This window comes from Vidua macroura, chromosome 3 (assembly GCF_024509145.1).
Source record: "Vidua macroura isolate BioBank_ID:100142 chromosome 3, ASM2450914v1, whole genome shotgun sequence".
Classification (NCBI taxonomy): domain Eukaryota; kingdom Metazoa; phylum Chordata; class Aves; order Passeriformes; family Viduidae; genus Vidua; species Vidua macroura.
Window position 1 is genome coordinate 47,727,189 of NC_071573.1, and position 12,253 is coordinate 47,739,441.

Genomic DNA, 12,253 nt, shown 5'->3' on the forward strand with positions numbered 1-12,253 from the left:
GTCTTTTGGCTGCAAGAAGAACAGATATCTTTGCATCCTCTGAGGATGAAGTAGGTAGACTCAAAAGAAGCACTTTCTCTGTGTGTGCTTTAGTGAAAAGATGCAAACAAGGTAAGAGAGCAGACTCGTGCTTACAGAACAGCAGACCTCATGCTCCAGGTGTCGTTAGTGCCAGTGGGAGAGAATGGGGTCCCAACCTGGGAGCTACCCAGTCCTGATAGGCACCCACCACTCCAGTTCTGAGATGGAAATTGTGCTGCCAAAGATTCAGTAGACTTAAACCCAGATTTAGAAATCCTACTAATACACCCACAAGTCATTTTAATCTCTTCCCTCTCCTCACTTCCCTCCTGTTCTTGTCAACCCCAAATACCCACAGTTAAAGTAGGCATTTGGTATAATGCAAAATGTAAAGTGAATTGGCAACAGCATAAATCTAGAACACAGATATGTGAAGATACATTTAGAGAGACAAAACTGCTTTAATATATTTGAGTTGCAACTGGAACATGAGTGCATGTGGAAGAAACAATACTTTCAACTCTCTTACTAGACTTCCAGACCTGGAGCCAGCCGTGCTGGCAATAGGGCAATAAGCGTCTGCCGGGGGTTGGAGATCATGTTCATGACTCTGGGAGCAGTGGGGAAATGAAAATCATCGTTACTGTGCTGGTGTAGATGTAACTCGTGCACTTGATCGGTGCTTTGCAGGGGAGCCAGAGAGAGCACACGTGGGGAGAAGGCAGTTGTAAGGGTGCATGGCAACTGTGGCCAAACAGTGCTCTCCCTTCCAGGCCAAGCACACTCCATTAGCCAAAGTAACCAGAAACAGGTGATCTGGCCTCTGAAAATCAATAGTATCACCATCCCCGTGTCTTCCAGGGTACAAAGAGCACTTATAAAAACAGGTTTTACTGGATCATATTGTACCGTTCAGTTTACTTTTTAGTATCAAGGTCTTGTTTAAATGGTGCATATATATCAATAACAGTTAAAGAGAATTCAGTCATTACCAAATTTTAGTCTCATCTGACCTGAAAATTCCCATTCTAATACCTGTATTTTGGGTATAATTGTTGTCAAAATATCATCTTCTGAACACAGAAACTTCAGAAGATTTAAACTGCTATTGTGACTGTCCTGTATACAATAAAAAAATATATTGTTACTGCAGAGGAAAATGACTTGTTACATGCTTCTCACATAGTATCTTTATTAAACATTTGGACAGATATGTATCCATTTATTATATAAGTAATCTATGGGTTCTTAGTTTGCAAATGCTGGTTGAAAGTTCACAAGAGCAGGCTTTTCTGTGAACTTTCTGTATTTGTAAGTTCAGCCACTGCAATAAATCCTATTGCCTGCTTAGCAGCACTTTGCACTGTACCCCAATGGCTAAAGCTTGGAGCTCTGCATCTGAATATTTCAAAACCTCAGACCAGCTTGTTTGGAGTTTGTTTTTCTTCTTAAATAGTGCAAGTTGTTTTGGAAAGAACATATAATTGCAATTATTTGATAGTCAAATCCTTGGTCACTAACATACCAAGCTCCACTACCACTAATAGAGGTTTCATTGGAGCAAAGCTTATTGCAGCATTTTGTAGTTATTAGAAAAAAAGTGTTCTTTGTGCGTGCTGTAGTTCAGAGCTGTAAGGTCTTTGTGAATGGTTACTCTCAAAGCGCTACAGAAGTTTCCCGGTTCAAGGTGGCTCCTGGCTCCTCGGAAAAAGGAATGTGGCGTTCCAGCCTGGGAGGAGAGAAATAAGTGAAAAAAGAGCATCCCTGGGCTAGACAGGACAGGTCTGCTTAGTGCAGTTCTGCAGCCTGGACAGTCAGTGGTGAGCTGATTCAGAAGGAAGAAAGGTGGGTGCTGACCCCAGTAAACAGCGTGCATCCATGAATCCAAGTCATCAATTACAGTGAAAGCTCCTCCAGCCCTATTTGTCGGAGAAATAGGATTTTCAGATTATAAAACCAGGAGTCACTCTGTGGTCACCTAAGTACATAATTTAGGAGACAGAACATCCTTGAATTTGATCCAGTTTAAACTTGAGTAAATCTTTTAGATTAAAAAAAACCCAGCAACATCTATTCTCGATTTAAAAATTGCTAATGGTAGAAAAGCCACAATAACCTCTTGCAATCCACACCAGTAGCTAAGTATTTCCCTGGTGAAATGCGTAGCTTTTTCATCCTGTGCATTTGTCCAGCTCCAGATACCAGATCTTTTTATATCTTTTCTTGCTAAATTGGAAGAGCATTACTCCTGAAGTAAATACTTACCATCTACAACCAAAATCCTTAAACTTTTTCTTGGCATGCTTAAATGACTGCACACCTACCACTTCTATCTGAAGATGCTTTCCAGCCTTTTGGTTGGTCTCAGAGCAATCTTTAAGAGTGCCTGAAGCAAACATTGTACTTCAGAGCTCAACACACGTACAGAAGAAATCAGGACTCATGCCAAAAATGCATATTCCCAGGGGTTGCATTAGTTCCCAACCAGTTTTGTGCCTGGAGTTGACACCCAGCTAATGCCCTGGACATGAACCAGCAAATCCAGTTTAAGCCCATTGACCCTGGTGAGGTGTTCTCCCCACAGCTCATGCAGCCCCTACAACTTGTTTCTCTGCACCTGACTTCACTTTTGTCCCCCAGATAAATGACAATTGCTCAGTCATATAACTTCAAATGACCAAACACTTCAATTTTTTGCTTCTAAAGCTCCTTCAGTCCTCATTTTGGAGGAATCCGGTAATCTTCATAATCATTGTCATGTTTTCAGTGATGATTTTATGCTTCTATTACTAATAGTAAAATTTGTACCATAATTTTTCAGGACACTGTCAGAAGCAAGGCTGCTCACTGCTGAACTGTTCAACTGCAGAAATATTAGCCAGTGTCATTGGTACTCTGCATACATTAATTTCCCTGAAGTTACACATTATTATTCACTTTATGTCTAAGATATTGTATAAAGTTACTGTGCTGCATTTTCAAGCTCAGAGAGGTCTCTCTCAAATAATGTAAGGAAGCGTAGCAAGTGCAAGTAATTTTCTGTATTCCTATCCTGCTTTTCAGGTAAGAGCAGCAAGTTATTAATTAATCAGCTCCATGAACTAATTAAAAATATATATTTTGCATGTACCAATTCATATAACATATGTACATGAAATGAAAGCCACAGGAAATACAAATAGAAGTTTCACAAGAATTTAGTGACAGGCCATGAAAAGGACCCTGGGAGAAAAAGGGAAACAACTCTCTTGTGCCTTGCTTTATTCATGAAGACAAATTCACTTTCTTTCTGAAAATGGTTGATACTCAACGTTGTCTCTGCATGTCAACTCCACTTCTTTTCCCTCTTTGAAGTGCTGAGCATCTTTTGATACGTTTGGTAAGTCTCTATTAATTCATTCCCATCAGAGTGCTAAAAAGACACATATCATGGAGGAAAAAAAAAATGCATTGTTCTCCTTCCACATGGACCTCAGCAAAAATAACCAGCTGCAAACAAGCAGGGATGCATATTTTCCATGATTCATGCTGCAGAACCACCATAGGCTGTGGGACTGTTGTACAGAATTTGAGCTTTCACAGAAAAAAAAATGCTACCAGGCGGCCTGATGGTGAGGAAAGTCTTCCCAGAAAGGAACTGAACATGAATCAAGTCAGGATGACTCAGATTGTTTTTGTGATTCTGCAGAGAGACAATCTGAGATAATAGCTGGGTTGTGTGAACTATTGCTATAATTTATTACAATAAATTTCAAAATACAATGACTTACTATTGTGAATTGTTTTTTTATTTTCTGTCTATATATCAAAAGCACTGTAATATCTATATTTCTAGCCCCTCTGTATGAATAAACACATATAAAAATATATATAAAAGTCCTCTGTATGCTTCATAGCAAATATGCAAATTATCATCTTAACAAACATAGCAACATCCCTTTTGTATGCTCAGTGAAGTGCACTTTGATAAGAAGACAGTAATGTGTAGCAGCAAGATTAAGTTATGATGGGAGGTAGCCAGCCTTAGGACACCAAGGAATTTATAATTCTATCATTACATATTGAAGCTTGAAGCTTATGACAGAGCTTTCTAGGTGGTGGGTAAAAAAAAAAAAAAAAAATAGACTGAAAAAAAAAAGCCTGGGCCTTTGCTTAAATATATAAATTAGGTTTGTGCTGCTTTGAATTCAAAAAAAGAAAGAAAACTGGTCTATTTGTGTTTCACAACAAGGGTACTGTAGGCAGCACAAAGTATCAGTAAAAGTAAAGGACATTTCTGCTGTTTGCATGTTCTACATGCAGGTTAAGTAAATGGTTTTAATTTAACCAACCAGGTCCCATGACTCAAGGTGAGAAAAATTCTTCTTTAGTGCTGTTCTCCATCCTTTGCCAGAAAGCTGTTCCCAACTGAAACTATATTTATCTGTTATTTACCAGCTTAGTCAGCTGAGGACAAGTTGTTCGGAAAATGTTTGTTTATATCAGCCAGCTAGGCATCAAGAAGAAAAAGAAGTGGAAAGAAAGACCAATATGGAAACACGTTTGAAATTCCAGGGAAAACCTTTCTGTTGACTTTATCAGGATATAGCCAAGATCTGCAGTCAACAGAGAATGATGGCTATTAAAATAAGGGAAAGAGACTAGAGACTGTAAAGAAAGAAAAGGCAGAGAAAGGAAAATAGAAGGAACTTCCTAGATTCCCACTAAAAAAAAGTCAGGGTCGGGGGAGGAAAATGGAGGTTCAGCTGCAAACAAGCAATGCAAGGGAATGAAAACTGAGAAAGTTAATTAAAATATGTATGATCATTGATTTTAATGGTTAAAGATATCAGTCACTGGCCTGGTTTCCAAATTTTCCTGAATAAGTGGTAGAGGCACAGGCTGGTTTCTGTATGGATAGGATATTGAAATAGCAGGAAAATTCAGAGAAGTTATTAATGTCTGAAGCTTTGGGAAGATCACATCTGGTAGTAAAGGAAAGATTTATCTTCTATTTTAAATTGCTTGGAAATTATTGGGGAATTTTTGTTATATAATTATATTTGGGGTCCTCCCTCTTAGAGAATGTTTTAATTTTCAATTTTTAACCTGACAAAACAATTTTAGTAGAGCACAGTGAGTGCAGCGAGTATGTATCAGTACTGACCATGAAAGGACAAACACCACATAGCAAGCCTTATAGGATTCAGGAAGGGCAGAATTTAAGTTTAACCACAAAGAAAGCCAACTTGTTAAGAAATGTGTCTGAAACAAAATGACTAGTAAATCCTCCAAAAATCAGTTTTTGCAGGGGGAGTAAATGTGGAAGGCATATTGTCTTCTTAATCCAGAACAGACTGACGCATCTTTTGAAGAACAAAATGAAATTCTTTCTAAACTATGAAATCTTGAAGGGAGACCAGGCATGAATTTACCAGCCAGTAAAAAGGTCCTTTAGACTCTTCTCTTGTCCCAGCCAGACCTCCATGTGCTGCTCCCTTGTCTGTTTTTTAAATAGTAACATCCAAATATGTAGCTAGTAGAGAGATTGTTGGATGACCAACAGATGGGTAGTTGGTAGATAGAGGCCACTTAGTTTGTTTCCCCCACAGTTTTCTGGTTTGTAGTAGCTTTATTTCCCTTATCATGTCTCCCCATCTGTCCTTTTTGAGTTGGCTTCCAGCGCAATGAATGGTTTCCATTTTTAATATACCATACATACATAATTATATCTTTCCCTGTGGACATGGGCAAAGAGCTTGCAGTCTTGACAACCACATTATTAATGATGGAAGCATGTGCTGTCAATGTCCCAGCTAGTAGAATAATACAGGCCTCCAATATTTTCAGAGTTTACTACATAAGATGACCTTGTTAGCTCAGTCTTATGAACACGCATCAGGACAGAGGTGAGCTGTCACAATAAATATCTGTCATATGATCCAGACCTAATTCTTCATGGCCACCATTTTCCTGCAGCACATTCAGGTACCAGTGCTCTCATGCATTGCAGAATCCTCCTCACTTTTGTGTGTTTGCCCATGTTGTGGTGTGTCTCTTCCAAGCCCCTGCCGCTGCTACCAATGCCCTCCTCAGGCTAAGGCCCCTCCAAGCACCCAGACACCAGTCTGATTCTCCAGGAGAGCAGTGTATTGGTCTTTCCCCTTCCATGTACATACAAAAGTATTCTTTGCACAAAACTAAAGAAATTTTGTCAGAAATTCTCCAGGTGCTTCAGGAATGCCATATAGAGAAGCCAGCTGACAAAAGCAGCCATTGATGATGGACAATCTGTCACAAAGTTGTTCCTTTTCCTTGAGTGGCACTGAATTTTCTAGCACACTACACCATTACCTCCCAAGCAGTAAAAGACCCATATAGAATTGCACAAAATGTCATATAAAGCCTTATTACCAAGGGAAAAGAACAGTTGGTAGCAATGTCCCAAATAGTTATGCTTCAAAAGCATCAGCTCAAAGCCCTAGAAGCTCTCTTGACATGAGAAAATCTTCCCTTCTTCATCAGCAGTTGAGCCAGGTTTTGAGCTAGCAGTGTTTCCAAACAAATTAGTAGTATTAGAACTACTAATACTAATTACTAATACTACTGCCCCTTTCCATCACTGGAAGGATTTGGAAGTAATCTTCCAGCAGACCTGTGCCAGTTGCACACAGAGCGGGCAGATGCAGAGAACATCTGTTTCAAAGGATGTGTCAGCAGTGCAGGCACTGTGACATCAAATGCCAGGGTACAAAAAGGCACCAGGAAACTTGCTGTAGGATCCTGTGGGGAGTGAACATTGTCCCTCCTGTGACCAGAGACAGGACTGTTCAGTCTGTGTCACAGAAGCAATATGTATCCTCCATCCTGATGTTCCTTGCCGCACACACCGCACCACAGTCATGCACATTCACCTCGACAAATACCAGGTTGCCAGTGACTAATATGAGCTCTTTAAATCTTGATGATGAATGGTTCTACATTCCCAAAGAGGATTGCTCTGTCCCACCGCACATTTTTGTCTTGTCTGTTTCTATAAAGCTGGGAGGATGGACTAACAAAAGTCACCTGGTGTGTGATGAAGGGCTTTGATTGAGGGCTCCCCAACTCAGCTTAGAACTAGCTATTAGTACCCAAACCAAATCTAAAAGCTGCCTATACAAGGTGCCTATACAAGCCAGGTTGGAGCAAAACAGAAGCACACAGGTTTCTCTGAGCTGAGATGTGCCCTCCTCTCTCTCAGTTGAACACAGCACTGTCTCAGGCACTACCAGCTCAGCAAGGATGTAGCCCCAGATGCCGTGATGGTGTGGATGACAGCAGGGCATTTCTTAGTCTCGGATGCATCACGCAAGCTGGTGCCCAGAGACTAGCTCAGCTCAGAGATATGATGCACTATGAGAGCCTTCCTCACTCCCGGGGAAGCCAGCTCTGCTCCAAGCTGTGGGAAAACCACAACCAGACCCCATGTTTTAGGTTTTTACTGCCTGCCCAGCCACATCATCAGACTACCTCATTTTTAGTAAATGATCTAGACATCAGTGAATTCTCCAGATAATAAAAGACTATCCTTCAGCCTCCTACACCACCTCTTAATGTGACCCCCCACCTAGACTGCAGCCCTTCAAGTTATCCTCCATTTGTTTGTTGGTGTGCTCCCTTAGATCTGCAGATCGCTTTGATTATTTGAACATCTGGAAGTTGTCACATGCCTTTTCTGACCGTGACCATCTGAAATATTACCCAGCAGGACTTGAGGGGAGACGCAGTAAGGAAACAAAAACATCCTACTCATAAGAACATGTGGCAGGAATTATCAAATGACACCATCCCAAAGGGTAGTGCTATATATCCAAGCAAAGACAAATTTTCTCCCCATCCCCTAAAGCCAGGACAATCTTTTCCCATGGTACCAACTCAAGACATAAAACAATATTACATACAAATACTTAAATTATTTTTCATTAAACATTATGTTGTGAAGGTTAGTTCTCTATTACTAATGGAGAGAAAGTATTTCTTTCATCCTCCAGCTTTCAAAACTGGAGAGTAGGTGCTCCTTATACATGATTCTGAACAGAAAAACCTCCCTAAAATGGTTCAGTGCCTGCGGTTGTTAGGTTGCCTGCTGTCCTTACAGGCAGAGCACAGGTTCTTTGGTAAAACTGGAATGGGATATATATGTAAAAAAAAAGAGATTAAAAAAGGTTGAAATACAGAGTCAGAGTTTCTCAGCAATCTCATCAGAGGCAGTAGGGGTTCTGGAGAAGAGGAGAAAAGACCAAAATCAATGCAGCTGCGCAGGTGGAAGTCCAGGAAAATCAAGCACAGATTTTAGATTTGGTTTCTCATTCTTAACAAGATACAGAAATGAACAAATGAAGAACAAATGAAGCGTGGAGAGCAATACAGACCATACTGCTGCAGTCTGACAGCTGTTAACCAGTTATATTTTGGCTTTGTCAAGAGGTTCTCCCTAAAATCAGAAGGCAATGGATTTCCTTCTGAACAGCTTGTTTGCTTATAGATCATAGGGCCAAAATCTCATTGCCCTGGAGGAACACAGGAACAACTATGTGCTCCCATGCATTACTTCCAAACTCCCCTTCCCTGTGGGCAGCCAGCTGGAAGGGGGGCAGTCTTTGCTGGGGACATTATACTAGTAGAAGTAGAACTGCTTTTTCAATCAGCCCTAAGCCTCTGCATGTCTCCAGAGTCGAATCAGACCTTGCTGTACTGGCTTTGCTCCGTGGCTGTCACTATTACTTCTTCCTTTGGAGGTACTTTATATTTGGTTGCACAGCACTCTGATTTTTTTCTTCTTAAACCAAGTGCTACTGGCTACTGAAGTAAGTTCCTGACAAACCAAATATATCTTGATAAAACCCCAGCATCCTGGAAGGCACTCATGTAGTGCAGCGACACTGGTTCCCAGGGATCCTCTTAAAAGCAGACGGTATCCTCTTATGTAACCTGACAAAAATCTTCCACGGTCTTTCTGTTGGGATACGACAGAAGGTGCTTCATGTGTCCCCGGCCAGGGGACGGGACAGGGAGCGTTGGTGTGAGCACGGTCTCAGAGGCACTGCGCACTCGCGGGGTGCTGCTGTTCCCTGGCCGAACCAGCATCCCGGTGGGGTGGGAGCGTCGCGGGCGCGGTTCCTGCGCGCACCCGCAGGTGTCACTGCTGCCCCGCCACCCGCCCGGCGGGGACAGCCTGCGGCGCCCGAGCCGCGCACAGCCGGCAAAGCTCTCGGGTGCTGATGCTGAGAGAGAAGCTCGAAATTGCTGCACGGCCGCTTCCAAACATCGCCGCAGCGGAGGGTTTAGAGGAGGAGCGGAATATCGGGTTTATTTGTTTCCGATGAATATCGATCAGTTGTCAGCACACACATCAGCAAGACTCAGCGTGAAAGAAAACCAAAAATGTCAAATAGAAAAAAGAGGTATATAATCACTACAGGACTACAGAAGGAAAAAGGAAATAAAAAAATAAATAAATCACCGGGCTTTTTATAACACCTAACTAGTTTGCTCTACTGTGGTAAAGAAAATTGCTTTTACTTCCTTCCTTTGTTTCTGATTTTATGCTCTATTTTGTTTTCTCAAATAATGGGTTATAATGAATACCAAAATAGTCCCATCCAGTAAATTTCTCTAATGAATATTTTTTTGTAGCAAGCATTACACAATTCATAGTCGTACCATTCAGATTGCACATTTTTCCTTTGCAGGAAACTGCAGCAGCAGTGCAGCAGATCAGTGCTAATACACTGGCTATGCAGGTCCTACCATGTCAGTACCTATAAAACAGAAATATAGGACTATGCAGGGGATGGAGTTGCTAAAAAAAGTCATTTCTGTGTTACATGAAGGACTGATGCTGACTGCTGCAGACAGATTTTCTCTGGTAGAGCTGCTGCTGTATGCACAAGATGGCAAGGCCTCAGTAATGAGAAGTAATGACCTCCATCCTGATGCAGAAGCTCTCAGGATCTGAAAAGGATGAAGCTTCTCCAGGCAACATCAGACAGCTTAACCACGTTGGGCATGGAAAGGTATTTTCTTGTCTCCTCTTTCTTGCTTTTTTTTTTTTTTTTCCCCTTCACTATGCTATGAGGGTAACATATTCAAAAATCTTTATTTAGATGTACAATAAAAGCAGCTGGCTTTGTTATTTGTATCACTTCTTTCTCTTATATTCCTTGAAGTCTTCTGGCCTGTAAACACTTGCTCTTTCCTTTCTTATTAAAAGACACAAAATAATCATAGCCCCTCCACCTAGTCCATCCTTTCTGTGGAAAGAGGTTGTCTTCCAAAGTTTCTAGAGACAAAGGTGCATTCCCAGCACATCCTGTAGTCTGGAGTGAGAGAAGAAGCAGGAAAAATCCAAACCATCTTCCAATAAAAAACCCCAAATCCACCCTACTAGCCCACCCTAATGTACCAAAGGGATTCCACCAGTGACATCCAGCTAGCAAGCACAATTTTAGGAACAAAGGGTAAGTGTATTTTAAAGCTAGTCTGAAAGGTTTCACATCTCTGATTTTAGTGGAAGTATGTTTTGGGGCAGGAAAAACACAGTACTCCTTGCAGATGGGAATCCCAGAGTACAGTTTTAAAAATACAGCAATAAGGTTTGAGAAAGTATTTTTTCTCTTGTTCCACTTAGCTCTGACCAGCAGCAGAAGAGGTATCTAAAAATCATATCTTCCATGCTTGTTTTTTTAGTTGGTTGGGGGTGGGACCTGTCATTTTTTCCCAATACTACAAGTATACAGAAAAGATAGATGATATGGGTCTGTATGATGGGAATGCACTGGGAAGAAGCCCTTTGGAAAAAAGTGGAAGTCTAATATTTCAATTTTCTCCTTACAGGACAGAAATAAAGATGGAAGTGAAAATTCCCCTCTGCACACAAATGCACTGGTGGGAGAGCAGCTTTAGCTACTCCCTTATGGCTGGAGTCTCTTACACTGTCAGAAAAGGATTAGGAAAACAGCTGAAAAGGAAATCAAGGGAAGAGAGATAAGGCAAAACCTTGCTAGTAAAGAAAGGTTGCTGAACTGCTTTGGAAGGGATGGAGGAAGAAGAAATGGAGTCACCCAAAATTACTTAGGAATTAAAAACTTAACAGCTCCCTAAAAACAACTTTGTGGAAGCTGATCCCCTCATTAGTTGAGCATATCTATCTAAATGTCTGAACTGTATCAGCAGTTTACTCTATCCGTTGATGAAATTCCACATTTGTGCCTCCTCCCCCAAAATATTTTATCTGTGATGTAGGCACAACATGACCTTCCACAGGCCTGTTCACTGGTGTCACTGGAGCTACCACCCAGACCTGTATGGACCAGGACTTAGAAATATTTCCTAGTCTTGAGCTTTAATCTTTATTCCTGCCTCCCACAGACACTTTCTTTGATAACAGATAGAGACATTCTGCATCACTCTGTGGACATCCTCACCTCACTCTTACCATGGAAGAAGCTCAAGTTCCTTACTTGTTCCAAATTGTGATGCTGGGAGTGAATGGCCCCAGTACCCAGCCCCTTCCTTCCATCAGTCCCAGGCACCAGAGGAATGACACTTTTTGTCCGTCTCCATTCACCTAAGCAAAGGAATAACTGACCTCCCTTGTATCTCCTGAGGTTCCCAGAGACACCTCCCCAGCAGTGAGGATGGATATCCCTGCCATGCACAGGCACCCTCCTCCCCAGGACATTGCCCCATGCCCCTTTCCCTTCACCCTGGGGGAGCAGTGGCTGTAGGAGGAGTGGAGAGCTCCTGGGAGCAGGGTGGGGAAGGAAAGAGGCAGACTGCTGGGGGAAGGATGGTCTCCTGAGATCAGGACACAGTCAAAGGCACATTGTGCATCAGCTCCTGCCCTATTGCTAATCTGCCTTTCTTTTAATTCTTTCTGTTTTGTTTTGGTTTTTTTTTTTTTTCTAATTTGTTTTAGTTCCAAGCAGGATAAAACAGAGAAGGTAAGTATAGAGAGCATTTGTGGGCACCGTAAGACCATGTGGGAGAGATCAATAGAGCAAGAATCAGAGGAACAAAGGAAAAAAAAACATAAAAGATGAAGAATCCTAAAAAAAGATGTTACTGATGAGGAGGGGGAGAAAAGAAAGAGAGTATAAAACAAAAGTTGTCTAAAGAACAGTACATCAAAAGAGATGAACTCAAAAAAGTTCATAGATTTTGGGTTATACATTCCTCTCAGCAAAAAAGGTAGAAAAGTAAGTCACAT

General features: G+C 41.4%; 1 protein-coding gene across 1 annotated transcript in view; it reads right to left on the reverse strand.

The window, feature by feature from the left end:
* Positions 1-508: 508 nt before the first annotated feature.
* RGS7 (regulator of G protein signaling 7) overlaps positions 509-12,253 on the reverse strand; it is a 239,595-nt gene continuing 227,850 nt past the window's right edge. The window contains exon 17 of the mRNA XM_053972664.1: positions 509-1,750. Coding sequence (XP_053828639.1) covers positions 1,589-1,750 — 162 coding nt within the window. The 3' untranslated portion in view covers positions 509-1,588. The remainder of the gene's footprint in view (positions 1,751-12,253) is intronic.